This window comes from Microtus ochrogaster, linkage group LG4 (assembly GCF_000317375.1).
Source record: "Microtus ochrogaster isolate Prairie Vole_2 linkage group LG4, MicOch1.0, whole genome shotgun sequence".
Lineage (NCBI taxonomy): Eukaryota > Metazoa > Chordata > Mammalia > Rodentia > Cricetidae > Microtus > Microtus ochrogaster.
The window spans coordinates 45878913-45896530 of record NC_022030.1 but is presented as its reverse complement, the minus strand read 5'-3'; the positions used below and the strand labels follow the sequence as shown (position 1 = coordinate 45896530).

At 47.7% G+C, this 17618-nt stretch overlaps 1 protein-coding gene across 3 annotated transcripts in view; it reads left to right on the top strand.

Moving 5' to 3' along the window:
• The window catches only part of Nrp2 (neuropilin 2), a 116020-nt gene that overhangs the window by 68729 nt on the left and 29673 nt on the right, over nucleotides 1–17618 (top strand). For all 3 annotated transcript variants that reach the window (XM_005361494.3, XM_013351666.2, XM_013351667.2), the window contains exons 12-15: nucleotides 1491–1631; nucleotides 12790–13052; nucleotides 14669–14765; nucleotides 15899–15919. In XM_005361494.3, the coding sequence (XP_005361551.1) occupies nucleotides 1491–1631; nucleotides 12790–13052; nucleotides 14669–14765; nucleotides 15899–15919 (522 nt within the window). The remainder of the gene's footprint in view (nucleotides 1–1490; nucleotides 1632–12789; nucleotides 13053–14668; nucleotides 14766–15898; nucleotides 15920–17618) is intronic.

Genomic DNA, 17618 nt, shown 5'->3' with positions numbered 1-17618 from the left:
GCGGGGCAGGAGCACGGGAATGGGGAGTCTAGCTGAATGGTAATCCAAAGGAAAATTTAAGGGTTCTGCTGCAAAATTTCAGAAGTTTATTTTTAATATAATTTTACCGTTTACAGTGGTTTGTTTGATTTGAGGTTTCTTTGATGGTCCCTCTCTTCTTTTAGTAAAAGATCTTTTTGTGGAATTTAGTTCCTGAGATATAGTATGCATATAAACATTGCAGAGGAATTATGGTATATTGAATTACCCTGTATTTCTGAATGGAAAAATAGACATGTGGAGAAGTTTGCAGAGAAGGGGTGGTGAGGGCTAGAGCCTGACTTTCCCAAGCCACAGGTTGATGTTTCTGTGATGGCTTCCATGTGTTTCCTTTCCACTCCAGCTGACTTTGGCTAAGGGTGGGCCAACATTAAATGTTCCCTCGTGGGCAGGCGGGACACGGTAGGGTCTGCGGGCAATCTGCGTCCTGCTGCTGAGATCAGCAGTACCCTTGCCTCTAAAGCCAAGCATCCTCCACCCCGTGGTGGGCAAATTTGTCTCTACCCAGCTGCTGTTGCCTTTAGACCATTCTTAACCTTCCCCGTGGAAATTCTTCTCTGGAAACTTAGGAAGGGAAGTGAGGAGGCCAAAGACCCCCGTCCCCTGGGCTGCTAGCATTGCTAACTCTTTTCCTCTGTCCTGGCAAGTATCCAGGTTTGGGTTCCCATTTTCTCTTTCACCACCTTTGGACCTTTATTAATTCCAAGGTTAGCATTAACTGATAATGGGTTTTTAGATCTGAGTGGAACCCCAGAGAAAACCCACTTGGTTCCGCCTTTGGGCTCACTAGGTAACTCTCTAGAGCAGCCAGGGTGAGCTATTGTGGTCACTTTGTCGAGCTCTCAGCTCTCAGGGGCTCCGCACATGTGCTGCACAGTAACTGGCATGACAGGCCTGAGCCTCCAGCCGAGCAGATAAAAACATGCCCCATCCTACTCAGCTCAGGAGATTTCCCTCCTGACAACGGCAAGCTATGCCATCCCTCCGTAATAAGGGCTGTGTCTTTGTCTCAGCCGGAAGCTCCCCGGCATTGAGGTCTCCCCATCACTTCTGAGAGCCCGACTGGCAGGACTTGAGATGATCCTCTCAGGAGCCAGCAGTCCACTGAAGACATTCTTCCCTGGCATCGTAGGGAGTAGCAATTCTCCCACTTGTCAGCTCTATGAGGTAGACAGAGGAGGCTGATTAGACTCTGAAGCCATTGGGGATCTCTTTATAATTGCTTACTATGGGAACCACTGGCCGACTTGGTTTTCATGCTGGGAAGGATGAGACCAAAGCCTGACCCGAAAGTCAGCAATCGCCAAGATGAGTGAAATAAATGAGCAAAGGGAACCCCTTCCTTCTGTGCTTCATGTTCACGCCTTGCCAGCTATTGAAGGGCGTTGCCGTGGCTGCATGCTGGGCCCCTTTGCTTGCTGGCCTTTTGGTTACTTTTATTCTCCTTTTAGACAAAGATTTACAACTCCCTTCTGGATTCAACTGCAACTTTGATTTCCCCGAGGAGCCCTGCGGTTGGATGTACGATCATGCCAAGTGGCTCAGAAGCACCTGGATAGGCAGTGCCAGCCCCAATGACCGAACATTTCCAGGTAAGGCAGCTGAAAGATGGAAGGCCAGCCTTCCATCATCATCCTGACTCCCTTGCAAGCTTCCTAGCTTCCCACCACGGAGCAGTTTTCCCACAGACATCCATCCGCTCACGCCTGGCTGGTAGGTGGCTCCTAGCCTACTCAGGATTTCAGGCCAGTCTGAAGTTGCTAGAGAGAAAGAGAAACCAGGATAAGTGAGAGAAAGCAGCCTTGGGAGGTTTTTAGGAGGTGGTAGGCTTCCTCTAGTGTCCTCTTGTTCCGTCAGCCCGCTCTGGCTACTTCTGTCTCATTAACAGGTGCCTTCTGGAAATGTTCTAACAATAGGCTTTCCAGGGATTGAAACAATACCCCAGACTTGTATGATGAGGTTCACACACATTCAGTGGTAAAAATACTCTCCCCACAGTTCAATGGGTCACAAACACAGGGGGTGGGGCTGGGACATGCAATGATGGGGCTCAGGGAGTGTATTTTCACTCTACAGATGCAAGGAACCTAAGTTACCTCTGGAGACGAATATACTGAAATGATCAGGAGATGTTGAGTTGAGGGTATTTATTATTCTCCTTTTTAATATAATTTAATATAGCTTATGTAATTTTAATAATGATTATATTTAATTGGCTAGTAAAGTTTCAGAAAATTTAACAAGTGGCGTTCATAAGCCAGTATGCGTTGGTCCAAAACACTCTGATTAGCTTTCAATTTTCATACACCTCCTGCCTGGCTCTCAGATGCCCATAAACAAGCCTTTGGGAGAAAAGAGGGTTAATTCTGGAAACTTAGCAGGCTAAATGTTGATGAGGTGCACTGGGAAAAGACTGGAAAATGGGAAGCGGAGGGGCTCCCCTCTTCCTGGCTTCTTCAGGGCTGCCCCCACCCAAGCGCTGATGGTGTGCCCCTGTCCCTAGGAGTTCAAGGAGGGAGGAAGGCTTAGAAGAACACTTGGGGCCAGTCTTCCACCATAGCCCACACTTGCTTTCCCAGAGGGTTACAGCATCTGCTCTGAAGAAAAACATTTTCCTTTTTCAAGTGTTTATCTCTTCAGCCTTTGAGTGCCGGCTCAGAGAGATTGTATCTGAGGCTCAGCACAGCCTCAGGCACGGGAGAGGGAGCACTCACCACAGCCTCAGGCACGGGAGAGGGAGCACTTACCCCAGTCCCGGCTTCAATCCCCTCCCGGTCTTGTGCTAGGCAATAATGTTTAATTAATATAATGAGCCTCCTGCACGTCGGGAAGAAAAATACTTATTTTTATAACCCAGCCAGGATTTTTCGTTTCATTTCCTCTCCTTTGAGACTGGGTCCAATTAATTGGTGATTTTTCCCAGCCCCCATCTGTATCTGAATGTAAGGAAGGTGAATGAGGTATGTGTGTACATGTGTTTATATTTTGTCTGACAGCGAGATAGGGATTGAGGAGGGGAGGGTTCTAAGGTGCAGCTTGGCTGGGGCACTCTGAATAAGGTTGTACACATGGACTCTGTGTGGTAGGAGGATTGATCATTTCTTATCCAGGCCCTGCTTTTAGTTCTTTCTAATCCTCTGCCCCCCCCCCCATACTTCTAAAAAGGCTTCCTCTGGGGGTGTCTGAGGCTAGCCCTAGACTACAAGGCCACCAACAAGCAGGCTGCAGTTCTGTCGCCTCCCTTCTGCCATAGCCTGCACCTCTACCCACTTTATTAGACCCCACCCTCACCTCAATACCTTGTCCCTTGACCCTTGCTTCGCTACTGGTTGGGCAATTGTAGTCTTTGTCTTCGTTTTAGCTGATTCATTCCGCCCTGCAGTTGGAGAGGGCTTCTGGGAGCAGGCTAAGGATCGGGCACAGTTCCAACCTTTGATGAATAGGATAGATGGGGACAGAAAGAACAGTAGGACGATACAGAAGTGCTGGATCTAATACTGAGAAGGAAAACTCTTATTCTCCTGTAGTTTAGAAAAGCGACTTGTGACCTGACCCCAGGAAACAAAGTCACAATTTTGTTTTCGGAATCCTTCCTTTATCCTCAGATGATTAGAACACCCATCTTCTCTGTTTCTGACTGTCCTGCTTACTAAACTCCAAATCACACTGTAAGCAGACGATAGAACCCTTTCTAGCAGTGAGAAAGGAAACAGCTGTGCTGGGCTCAGGGCGGGGATGACGCTGATGGGTGCAGAAGGCCTGGCGCCTGTCCCCAAACCTGAGAGCCACAGTGCCACCTGACTGTGCTCTTCCACAAAGAGAGGCCAGAGCCATTGTTCTCTGGAAGCACACAACATGCTTTACCTCTTCATAAGGAGGTAAACAGACGCCATTCACAGCTGAGGCTGAGAGAAGCAAGGACGAAGGGAAACGGGGCGGGGTGAGATGGCCATGTTGAAACACAACACAAGTGTCCATGGAAACGACTTACATTGCTCAGATGTTTTCTGATTGTTTTCTCGCTCTCTTTCCTTTTTCTGCTCACTTTTAAGTCTGCAGTTAGCTCTGTCCCTTTGCCTAGTGGAAATGGTTGCTCCAGGCTCACAAGACACTCACTGGTTTCATTCCACTGCTTTTGTTTTCCAACATCAGTCTTTCAAGCCACTCAGAATTTCTTTTTTTAGCTCTTGTGGCTGAGCTGCCTAGAGTGTTCATACCAATGCCCCTTGGGGGGGGGGGGATGTGTTCCAAACTCAGTGACCCCCTGGTGGTAGCCAAGGAGCCTGTCCAGCCTCTCTGACAAGTCACTTCTGAAGCTACAATGGCAGCGTGTGCTTAGCAGAACAGACATATTTTCTACAGACATGCTCTGATGCTTTGATATAAACAGTTCCAAGAATGATGAGAGCTGGGTCTATAAGGAAGGATACAATCACTCCTTAAGGCTATAGGGTGGGCCTGGTATCTAGTTCTCCAGTTTTGGGTAGGGAGTCCCCTACTGTTTGTGGCTATCTCTATCATAAGTTTAAAGAGTTTCATAATTTTAAAATGGTTTCATCTGACTCTTCAGTCCTGCCACGGCACTGGTCCTTTTTCAGGGATGCAGGGGCTACATTGTCTATATGTGGACCACGTCATCATCACATACTGGATTAGACAGTACTGCTCTAGCACCTTGGACACTAGCAGGGAAACATCCTTAATGTTTCTTCTGTAAGTTGGTTTAGTGAAAACCAAGAAGCAATGAGTTAGGGGGATGAGTTTGCGTGAGCTAGTTCTCGAAATGTTGTACTTGGTGGTTGCTATTTTGATTTGCCTGTGTATGTCACTCTGTCTCCCTCTGCAGCCATGGGAAATAACCAAGGGACATAGCATTAAGGACTATTTGGGGGGCACACAGAAACAGTATCCCAAGTACACAGTAATACCAATATTACTGATAGTTGTTATTTCTATGATCATTATTACTGTCAAGAATGAGGTAAGACCTGGGACTTGTGGTGTTGTCATGTAATCTCAGCTACTAGAGAAACTGAGGCAGGAGGACTGAAAGTTTAAGATCTGCCTGGGCTGCAGAGTTCAAAACCAGTTTAGGAAGTTTTGCAAGACCCTGTCTGAAAAGGAGAAGAAAAGAAGGAGAGTTGAGGTTGTAGCTTACTGTCTGGGCGTACCTGGGTTCCATTCCTAGAGTTGAGGTTGTAGCTTACTGTCTGGGCGTACCTGGGTTCCATTCCTAGCAGGAGAGTTGAGGTTGTAGCTTACTGTCTGGGCGTACCTGGGTTCCATTCCTAGAGTTGAGGTTGTAGCTTACTGTCTGGGCGTACCTGGGTTCCATTCCTAGCAGGAGAGTTGAGGTTGTAGCTTACTGTCTGGGCGTACCTGGGTTCCATTCCTAGAGTTGAGGTTGTAGCTTACTGTCTGGGCGTACCTGGGTTCCATTCCTAGCAGGAGAGTTGAGGTTGTAGCTTACTGTCTGGGAGTACCTGGGTTCCATTCCTAGCTTCATTGCGGGACAGGGGAGCAAGAGGGGGAGGAGATAAGACCACAAATTACAGAATTCTCCCCCACAGCTTCCTGGGTGATCCACTGGGATCTGGAATGCACGTGCTCTTTTAAACATTTGACCTTGTGAAGTGCGATTTTAATGCTACTTTACTTCACTGACCAAGATCCATGAAAACATCTAAAGAAAAGGCAAAGCCTGCTTGGACTATGACACCCTTTCAAAGCTGTGCCCAGCTCAGGGAAGGAGCTGAGACAACTGTGCCTTTACTGGGGTTCAAAGGACGCTCAAGTGGGAGTAACCCAAAAATCGAAACATTCGGGATTACACATGCTGGCTGTCTCTTCAAATATCAGTAGTAGACCCTGTTGATGCCTCACTGGGCTTGTTTGGATGCAGATTTGGTTGCTGATAAGCTCCAGCAGAGCTCTTACGCACCGTGTGTGTGTGGAAGGGAGAGGATAAAGGGAACTGTGCCCGAGTGTGGCTGGTACAAGTTCATGCAGCAATCACAGGAAACAGCGGAAGGATGAGCTCACAGTAAGCTTGCGTTTTGACAGTAAGCTAGCCATGCATTTGAAATTCTGAATCTAAAAATCTCTCTCTGAGCTCAAAAAATCATGTATGAGCTGGCAATTCAGACACTTGAATGGCCTCACTACAGTGGTTCTCCACCTTCCCAAAGCTGCAACCCTTTAATGCAGTTTCTCATGTTGTGATGAGCCCCAATCATAAAATTATTTCATTATTACTTCATAACTGTAATTTTGCTACTGTTATGAATCGCAATGTAAATGTCTGATTTGCCACCCTGTGAAAGGATCATTCTACCCCTCCCCCCCCCCCACACACACAAACGGGTCAAGACCCACAAGTTGAGAACCAATACCTCCAATTGAATTACCTTCAAAGGGGGTTGCTGGAGGACAGGAAGCTGGGGCTATGGACCCATGATAGATTACTAAAGGGCAGGGAGAGATAGCTAAAAATAAACAGTAGTCAAGAGATAATTTCAGCTAGACAAGGAAAGAATAAAACCTCTTGTAAGATGGGAGAAATACATTCCTTGTGTGGAAAAGATGACGAGAGAGAAGCTGCTATCCCCTTTTCCTGAAAACCACGAAGGACCGACTTGATAAGCAAGTGTCAAAATGAGAACAGAGCTACCTACCTGGCAGAACTTTCTGTGGAAGCTGACACATCCAAAAAGTATCTCCAGGTAGCTGCCTGCAAGGACTGGCCAGGCTGAAGACTTAAATGTCCGTGGAATGCTCTATCATAAACCTTGAAAATACCCTGCCGAATTCATCCAAAGTCAATGTTTTTCTTAACTGCTTGTTAATTTGAGGGCCTTAGCAGAGATAGGCTGACCTTGGGAGGCCGGCTGAGGGGCTGACTCATGTTTTAAGTATGACCTATACTAAGAGGCTCCGTCTCCTGCTTCGCCAAATATTCTCTCAGATGGCTGTTCTAGTAGGAGGGCAAGATGCTAGCCAGGAGATGTGTGTGAGGGACAGATGGCGTGTTTGGCTTTGCGATAGCCAGGAGGATCGAGCTGGTGATTTATTCCGGGGTTTGTTAAAGGGGAGTAGACACAATTGAATTCATTGCGATTGGCACAGCCTCAGTCACGTGGCCATAGGACACTTGAGCAGCTGAAGCCAGATGGGGTCATAAATCGCCAGGTGAAATATCAAGCGACCCTTCTTGAGACAGCGTCGGGAGAAATGCCTGAATGACTGACCTCTGCACTTCCTCGCTGCCCTTTTGAACTTGTGTTGTTCATTCCCATGTGGTCGCTTGCCCTGTGTCGTTAGCAACAACTGAGTCAAGAATGCAGCATATGCCTCCCGAATATGTCCTTCAGGACGACAGGAACTGTATCTTGGGGACCTTATTTCTTCCTTCTCTTTCGATAACTGAGTGCACTTCCTTTCCATTGTCTTTCTGTTGGATGCCATCCGTTGCCAGTTTCCTAGCCATCAAACACAGAGCGAGAAGGGAACTTCCGGCAGGCAGGGTCGGGTCCTAGCTAGCCACTTGTCATATTAGAGCAAATTCTTGACAGTTCAAAGGGTTCTCCCTAATGACCAAGGCAAGTCATAAAGCAATCCTGTCCCCCTGCCATGCCAACCTTTCTTTCTACCAGGTAACTGCCAGCCTCTGGGAACTTTCTTAGTGTCTAGCAGTGGTAGGCCACAAACTGTAGTATTTCAGAACGGTCTTCACTTTGAGAATACATGAGTGTCAGAACTGAATGAGAGATGAAGCATTTAACTCCAAAGAGGGGTCAATGGAGACCCATGAAGACCCAGAGAGGGGATGTTAAAAGGGGCTAGGGTTGTGTTTCCTGGAGAAGCACAGACTAAAGGTCTTAACTCATTCTCTCTCTCTCTCTCTCTCTCTCTCTCTCTCTCTCTCTCTCTCTCTCTTTCTCTCTCTCTCTCTTTCTCCTCTCTCCCTCTCTTCCTCTTTCCGTCCTCACCCCTCTCTTCCCCCTCCCCACACTAGTGTTTGTGTGTGTGCCCTCTGGTGTTAGTCTTTACCTTGCGTCGTGTTTGAACAGTGCGTGTTTGTTCACTAGTGTACCTCAGACTAGCCCGGAAGCTTCCTTTGCTTTCCCTATATCTTCCACCCATTTCCACGTAGAAATACAGTATAGAGAGGTTTACAGACTTGTGATTTTGCCTCAGTTCTGGGCACCTGAACGTGTTCTGTCGAGCTTGTGAGTCAAACACCTTATCTACTTAGCCATATTCCCAGTCCCCTGGACTTCTTAATACTTTATGAGTGAAAATATTTCTAAGTCAGAGGACAGAAACTGGCTGCGTCCTCCACTGGATGGAGGAAATGTGTCCACAGGACAGCAGGAAGTGTAAAACTGGATTTGAGACATTCCTGACAGCTGGGGCTGTGGCCTGGAAAAGACCTTTCTGAAGGGATAGATGGATGGCGTGGTGTCAGGATGTCCCTGCATACTTCCTCTGGCCTATGCTAGTACTCATCGTGTGTGTGTGTGTGTGTGTGTGTGTGTGTGTGTGTGTGTGTGTGTGAGAGAGAGAGAGTGTGTGTGAGAGAGAGAGAGAGAGAGAGAGAGAGAGAGAGAGAGAGAGTCCCAGTCAAGATCTAAGACAGTATCCCATTTTGTCTCATCTTCTATAGATGCTCACAGAAGGGAGCTGGCTGGTTCCTATAGTTGAGACAGTCTGGGAAATCATCTTATTTCAAAGAATGTCAAAGCCCTCTTTGAGATAACCCATACCTTTGCATCTTGCACTAGCTTCCCCAGGTTGCTGGTCTTTGGCCTGTGGGCAACAACGTGTAAAGAGGCATCAGTAGCTCGGCTAATCTCCTGCTACAGCCCTGTTACCATTCAAGTGATTTACAGGCTCCATTCTTACAACCCTGTGCTATTATATCCATTGTACAGATGGGAAGACTAAGGCTTTCAAAGGTTTAGAGCCTCAGGCCAGGATTCCACCCCAGGTGATGACAAGCCAGCGAGCTTCCTCAGGCCCATCTCAGTTCAGATCCTGCTTTCATCGGTCCTGGAAATATGGCCTCACATCTCTGAGCCTCAGTTTCCTTCTAGAAGTGGAGAAGATAAGCTTGCTATGGAGTAGGAGACATTTCCAATGCCAGCATTTGAGAGGAGCAGGCAGGAGGATCTTGAGTTCAGAGCCAGCATGAGCTCCTTTGCAGGACCTGAGCAGGAGTTGGGAATACTGACTTCTGTTGCGTGGGGATGGTACCTAAAGGAGAAACTCCAGTCTCACACAGTATCTGTTCAGTTCCATCATCCCCAGCCTCTACCTTTTTCTCTCTCTCCTGTTCTTTGAGCTTTTCCTGGTCAGAGCCTCTCCCTTCATGGTGTCCCTGGTTCTAATCAGGCCTCTCTTCATGACAGGCAGGGATGTTTTGCAGCTCAGGATCCCTCTGACTGATGTCGCCTGTTAATTCCTTAAATTTACATATCGTCTTTCTTCCCTGGAGCTCATAGCACTTAACAGACAAGTGGGGCACAAATGATTTAACCGAGTGAAATCCAGAGGCCTGCTTGTCTGGAGACTCTGCAAATGCGTGGATTAGCTCAGACGTCAGCGCTGAATTATGATCCTTCGGCTGCTCGTGCTTAGCACGCCACTAGCATTAACTCGGTTCTTGCCGTGGTCCTGTAAATCATGCATACTGATTATCAGCCTACTGTGAGGGGAGGGGGGAGAAGAAGGGAGGGGGCTGGGAGGCTCCGGACCAGCTGACTGGGAAGCCTCTGGCCTGGCTCAGTTCTAATGACAGGGTGGCTAGCTAAGATAGACCCTGATAAATTCTCTCAGCCAGCCATTCCACACCCTGCACACTTTTGGCTTTCTCAGTTGTAAGTGTTCTGCTATGATTCCTCTGCTTAAGAATGCAAATTCACACAAGTGACAGAATTTCCGCCAAGCAATTCTCAGGCAGCAAGCGGGTCTTATTTGTGAAACTGTGAAGGGAGAAGGCTGAATAAGAAGTCTCTCAAACGTGCTTTCCTTTGTAGATGGGGTGGGAAAAGGAAGGACTTGGAAGTTACTGGAGCACAGAGGATCGGGGGGACCCTCACTGGCCTCCAGGCCAGTCTACTGGGTGCCTCCACAGGTTACCCTGGTGTGAGGTTGCCTCACCTTTAAAAGAGGGCTGTTGGCTCAAGAAAACAGAGGTAATGGCAAAAGGATTGCGTGAATCTGAAGGCTTGGCAGACTCTAGCAGATTCTCCCTCTGTCCTCATTCTTTCTTCCTCTGTGTGTTTCTCATTCATTCGTTTATTCATTCATGAAATCAAATTTCCCTGAGTAGTGTGATTTACATGGACTAAGAAAGGGAGAAGCACACAGTATTAAACCTTATATGTGCAAGACAGTCTGGGATGGGAGAGCATAGAGTGACCCAGCAAGTGAAAGTGCTTGCCCCAAACCCGATGGCTGGACTTCAGCCCCTGAACCCACATGGTAGAAAGAAAGAACCAACTCCCGCAAATACTCCTCTGTCCACCAAACCCGATGGCTGGACTTCAGCCCCTGAACCCACATGGTAAAAAGAAATAACCAACTCCCGCAGATACTCCTCTGACCTCCATGTGTGCACTGAGGTATGCTCATATGCACAAACACATGCACACATGTGAACATATGCACATGCATATACATTAAGTAAATAAAAAATATTTTTAAAGTCTTAGATGGTACAAAAGACACATATGACCCAGTTAAGAGTATCAGGTGGTGGGTAGTTACCATGGAAAGGGGCCTCAGCTCCTTTTAAAGGTGCAAGATCAGTGGTATAGCCAACAAATACTTGAGTTGCTGAGAAAGCGGGGGTAAATATTATATCTGCCAAGAGCTGGGCCATGTGGAGAAGAGGAAGAACCAAGAGGTGTAGGCAGGCTGAGACAGCAAGGCAGCAGACCTAGGGGGAAGCTGGTTTTCTTCAAACAAAGAGTGACTGAAAGGATTTGGGCCAAGACCCCTGCAGACAGCTGAAATAAAAAGTTTACTGTGGAAAAGCGGGGTATCCCTCAGTTAAGTCTGGGCTCTGCCTATGGACAGTCATTTCCTCCTTGGCCAGGTCCTTTAACCTTTCTTGGTTTCTCAATTGTGTGCAAAGTAAAATTAGATGTCTTAGCCTGCAAGCATAGAGCGAGCATGAGATGGGATAATATGCACTCGTGTGCTTTGTAACCTGTAAAGCAGTCTTGAGTTGTAATTATTATCATTAATACTGGTAGCAGAAAGATCTGATGGGGCAACAGAGGGTTGGGGGACCACTGAGTGTCTGGTGATGCTATCAGCAACCCTTCCTCGGCAGACCCCACCATTAATGTCGCGCTCTGGAGGCGGCCCCCTCTCCCTTATCTGTACCTGGAACAGGCTTGCTGCTGGAAGGTCTGCTATAGGCTTAGTCCTCACCTAGCAAGATGATGCCCACAGATGTGGCAGACGCAAACCAGACATCCCCATCCCAGAGAGGGTGCTCACCCAGGCTTCCGGGATGTGAGTCTGTCCTTCCCCAGCAAACCCAAGGTTCCACCATCGATGTTGACTGGAAAAGCTCTGTGCCCATGTCTAGGCTAACGTGTCTGGCCCTCTCACATCCCAAGCTGGTTACATACTGAAAATATGTCCCTGCCCTCCTTGCCCGCCTGGCAGAGGAGTTTAGCAGACCATGACCCATGTCTCAGTGCCCAAGGCAGATTGTGAGACATCCCCTTTCTCCTCTGTGCATTTGCTCTCTGCTCGCAGGCTGGAGTTGCCCATCTCTGCACCCGTGTCTGTAAGGCCTAGGGGCTGCCAACCGTAACGAGAGCTCAGCCTTCTGCATAAGTTCAGATGGGTTTAAAACCAATCTGCCAAAAAGGCCATTCTTGAAGCATTTGGACAGTGAACCTTAATTTCCCGGGACATGTATATTCTCTGCTAAACACACAGCCTTCGTTATGAAAATGGCCATACCTTTTAAACCGCTGGTGCTGTGTGTGCATGGGAAATGCCAAGTCCAGGAAGAAAGTGGGATGTCTGTCCACCCCCACCCCGATCTGCTTTAGGTTGACATGAGTGTCTGGGTGACAGTTACTGAGGCCCTGGCAGCATCTGGCAGAGGCAGAAGGTTTTTTTAATGTCTTTCATTTGGACAATGCCCAGCCAGACAACAAAGGCTCGAAGCATAAGCCACCTGGCCAGAGTCACCCTCCAATCCAGCAGCCGCTTCACTCCTATGAACTGTCCTCTTATAATTCAGTTTAATAGACAGCATTGACCCTTTGGGTAAGCCAGAGATGGATAAGACATGGGTCAGGCCTCGTAGAATCTAGAGAGAAGAGACAAGCTTGTACACAGGCAAGGTTTCAAGTTGACTCTGGCAGGGACTATATATGACCCAAATGATCCAGAGAATGGGAAAAGGGACCCATGTGACTTGAAGAAGGAAGAAAGAGCTTCAAGGAGATACAACATTTGAATCAGGACTCTGAGGGAGCCTTAAAAAAGAGCTCAGAAGGCCCCACATGGTGGCACACACCTGAACTATGAGCACTGAAGAGGCAGAAGCAGGAAGGTTGTAAGTTCAAGGCCAACCTGACCTACATAGTAAGACCCAACACGTTTCAAAACACTGGAAACACCCCAACTCCAGCCCGACCTTCTGATGGAAGGGCCGCAGTTACAAAGTGGTGTGTTTCCCAAGCACTTACCACCTGTATTTGGATTTGTCTTCCCCAGATGACAAGAACTTCTTGAGATTACAGAGTGACAGCCGGCGAGAGGGCCAGTATGGGCGGCTCATCAGCCCTCCTGTGCACTTGCCCCGAAACCCTGTGTGTATGGAGTTCCAGTACCAAGCTACAGGCGGCCACGGGGTGGCGCTGCAGGTGGTTCGGGAAGCCAGCCAGGAAAGCAAACTCCTATGGGTCATCCGTGAAGACCAGGGCAGTGAGTGGAAACATGGCCGCATTATCCTGCCCAGCTATGACATGGAGTATCAGGTGAGTCGGGCTCAAGACGCAAGGGAATCATTGTGATTCCTCTTTCAGTATTTCAAAGAGCCTTGCCCATTCATCATTAAGGGACGCGGTTAAGCTCCACTGTTTTCATTGTGTTTCTTATGTTGCTATGGCAACTAAATGACACTCTTATTTGTTATTCAGAATGAGCCTATCTCTACACCCAGACTTGGTTCTTTGTTCCTTCTATTGCCTTTTATATTGCTGAAATTTTCTCCGACAAATGTTTCTTCTCTTCATTTTATTTTAGACTGCTATCAGGTGGACTGACAAAGGGATTCACAGGCCAGGGAAATAAACACAAACAGCCTCTCTACGTCCACGGCAGTGAGGCTCTCAGAATGGGGGAGCTGGGCCGTGCCCCCCGATACCTGCTCCAGAGAGCAGGAATCTAGGGAGGCCCGCAGATGGATACACATTAAACTCTGCTGCCAGTGGACCCGGGAGAGCCCGAAACAAGTGGCTTCTCTCACTCTCTGTCTGTCTCAGCTCCAGGAATTGCTTTCTGTTATCTCTATCCCATGGAACAGGAGACTGTGGCACGGATGGGCACACACATCTGTAGCTGCATCTTGGGCAGGGGTAGACAGACACACTGTGAACGAGGTGACTGAGAAGCAGCCAAGGCATTAACCTGCTCCTCCCCAGATGAAGAGCAGCAACAGATGGCTGGTCAGGCAGCCAACTGCTCCTTCAGCTTGCCAGAGGACATGTGCTCGTTTGCAGAAAGAACCTGGGGAGGGTGAGAATGAGGAATGATTAAGGACCACAGAGCTGAGGGGCTTCCGTGCACAGGCTGAAGCATCCTGAGACCCTCGGTTTGCAACCTGGGTCTCTACTTGCTAACGTCAGTGCTGGGATTAGAAGACCCTATTGGAGTTTCTGTCTCACCCCCTGTAGGATGGGCTTCTCAGGGCAGAGCTCTTGTCTTAATAGATTTTGTTACTCTCTCACCTGTGTGCCTAAAACATAGTAGATGTTCAGAAAGCAGTTTCCTTGTTGTATTAATGGATCTCTAAGTCAGTGTGCAGGGAGCAGTCACCTAGAAGGCAATGCAAACCTAGGCGCCTCGTGTTCCTCTTTACTTTTCACCTGCTCATGGCCTCTGAGTTTTCAAATAACCTAGGTTGAGAATTTGAAGGATTTACGAGAAAGGAACCTCAGAAATAGCTAGGGAAATTTTAACACCCCCCCTTATGTGTGCTCCAATTGTGGTCCTTTTAATCAGGATATTCTTGTTACTGGACAGCAGTATCCATCAACTTGCTATATTTTCTTATCCTCTCAAATATGCACTTGATTTGAACCAACTCTTTTTAAATTAAGATCTCAAGAGATCTAGCCATGTGGTCCACAGATGTGTACCAGGTGCAATGACTCTCTCTCTCTCTCTCTCTCTCTCTCTCTCTCTCTCTCTCTCTCTCTCACACACACACACACACACACACAGAGTCATACACTCTCTCTGTCTCTCTCTCTCCCTCCCTCTCTGTCTCTGTCTCTCTCTGTCTCTCTCTGTCTCTCTCTCTCACACACACACACACACACACACGGCTGTGTCTTTACACTAACCATGGCTCTTGTCCTTCTGGCTCTAGATTGTGTTCGAGGGAGTGATAGGGAAAGGACGATCGGGAGAGATTGCCATCGATGACATTCGGATAAGCACCGATGTCCCTCTGGAGAACTGCATGGGTATGTGACTACCTCTCTCTTGGTGCCAAAAGGCAGCAACTGCTTTCTTAAAACACAGTAGGTAGGGCTTAAAACAGTGGTAGGTGGGGCTGCGCCTGTCTGTAGAGGAGGTGAAGTGTGGGTACGGTTGTGTCTTGGGCTGAGGCTGGGAGGGGTATGATGTGAAGTGAAGGTTTATATCCATCTCCCAATCAGAAATAAATGTGCATTAAATATATGAAAATTCAGTGTGCCAAGACCCCATCATCAGACTCCAATTTTTAGCGAAGAAAACGTTACAGGCCAAGAGTACCTGCCAGTCAGAATTACATGCTGGAAAGGGTTGATGGACTTAATGGAAGCCTTCAGTGGTGGACAAAAATGGCATACATGCTATGTAAGAATGATAACACAATTACCCACGCCATTATTTCACCTGAATGAACTGCAGGGAAAATTATGGCATAAGAAATAAAACGTTACATTTTGTTTTTAAGCTAATACTTCTAAGGCCCAAGAGTCTGGAGCTGTAGGCATACCACAGGACCGGTTTAGAAAGGATACCCCTATCTAGCTTTCTGGTCAGAAGTCCTACGAACCAGCCCTTCTGAAATGCACATAGCTTTGCTCAAGGCTTCATCCTGAAGCAGGGATTTCCCTAAGGGGACCCTGACCACCTCCCATCAGAGCCATGGATTTTTTTTTTCCAAACAGAAAAGGATCCTGAGAAGGAAAAGGCTTGACTCCAGCCAGCAGAGTTGCTATAGTAAATTACCAAGTGCTTTTCTTGGACCTTGGGTCCTGGGTGTCTGTTCCTAGTGATGTAAGAAGCAACTGAGACTTCCCCAGTCCTCTAGACAACTCTCAGGGCTTGGGCATCTAAAAGTAATCCCAGGTCTGAGAAAGTAATCAGTACTAAGTTACTGATTACAATGCCTTCGGGACCCGTTACTCTATGAAGACTTTTTAATCCAAAGCAACTTGAGAATCCTCTCTAGTCACCCTTGCCCAGTGATATTGGACACAGTCTAGAAACCATGCAAGAAATGGGCCACTTTCTGTAGTGTGTTACCAAGTGATCTTACAGACTCCATCTTTGTTTGTTCAATTATTTCTTCCCTTTCTCTAACTCAAAGTTGTTTTTTTTCTTTCAGAACCCATCTCAGCTTTTGCAGGTGAGGATTTTAAAGGTAAAAAAAATATGCTCGTTTTGCATGGCTTTTTCTCTTTCCATGTGATGTGAATTTGGTGAAGGGAGCTATGCCCAGTTTGACAAAGCTTGCAGGAGAAAAAAAGGATGCTCCACTTTCTCACCACTAGGTGGCGCCAGAGACACCCATAGTTACTGGGGATTGAGATTGTCAATGTCTCTCACTTAATTAAAGTTTAGAAACCTATAATAGAGACAAATAGGTTACAGATAAACCTTTGAGCCTTGTATTGTCCAACTGGGAGCAATGAGCTTGAAAATTCAGGAGTGGTGAGAAAGGAGAGGCTGTGGGAAGATCAACACCACACACACACACACACACACACACACACACACACACACACATACACACACCCTGTGAAGGAAAATTATCCATAGTAAATTAAAAGTGAAACAACGTGGCAATGCTTGGTTTTAGGCTGAAGATGGTGTTTTTCCTGCTCCAGGGAAGCAAGGCCGTGGTGTCAATTATCCCACAGTGAGGTGTGGAGGCAGGCGTTCTAGAGAGGGCGGCTGTGGGGAGTGGTGCTGGATTCAGAACTAGGAATAGAAACAAGGGAGTGTCTTCCCTGACTGGAGGCCGAGCCCTTGCGTTGGAAGGCTGGGAGCAGAAAGGGGCATTTTCTTCCTAAGAAAGCAAGTGGAGAACAAAGCAAAGCAGAGGGAAATTGGGATGTTTGTCTCATCCCAGGAAAGAAGAAAGGACTGCTCTCCCGGAGCAAAGGTTCTGCTTGTGCTGCTCAGATGCAGCTGGTTTACTCTCTCTCTCTCTCTCTCCAGCCTGGCTGCTGATGCGGCCACCTTAGTTTCCACCCAGGTTTCTAATACTGAGCATGCAGTGGTGCTGCAAAGGCTAAGTGTCCCCCTGCAGCCAGCCAACCGCAGCATGTTCACAGACCCTCACCTGATGTGGGGTCTCCGGGGCCTGCTTGGTGCCAGCCGTGTGAGGGCTGTCATGTCCTGTTTGTGCTGGCTAGACGCACCCTTCTAGGTGACAGCATTTTAGAGATAAGCTTCACCACTTCATGCCCCATGTATCCACTTGCTATCCTTACACTCATTCATCTGTCCGGCTCCCGAGTAGAAAGAGATGAATTCTTACCTTGACACCTAGACAGTCTTCCTGAATACAAGTCATCCTGCCTAATTTGCCGTTTGTTCCTAGCTCTAGGACGAGCAGCGCGGGGGAAGAGGTAGAACAGAGGGCCTGTATATGTTTTCTTTCTTACCCTCTCTGCCGTGTCCCTGCATTTGAAAGTGTTGAATATCCGTGTGCACATTTTACTGCTCCCTGGGGATGGGGCGGCAAGTGCAAGGCACTGTAAGGAAAACCGAGGTCCAGACTGAACAGCTCGGACCACAGTTGGGTTCTAACCTCCAGGATGCAGGGCAATTCTTGTGCATCCCATTCCTGACTCTCAGTGGCTTCTTGAGCTTTCTCAAAGCTCTCAGAAAGGCCAGTTCAAAACTGGTCAATAACTGCTCTAACAGCTGTGCACATACCCTGTCTAGTCATGACTGACAAGTAGAGTGGCTGAGGGCTTCACTTCTGTAAGAGAATAAACAAACCAAGCACATGCACTTTCCTTGAAGTCATGTGCAGCACGAGGCTGTACACCCTAGGCCTGTTCGCCTGCACAAAGATATATAAATAAAGTCTCATT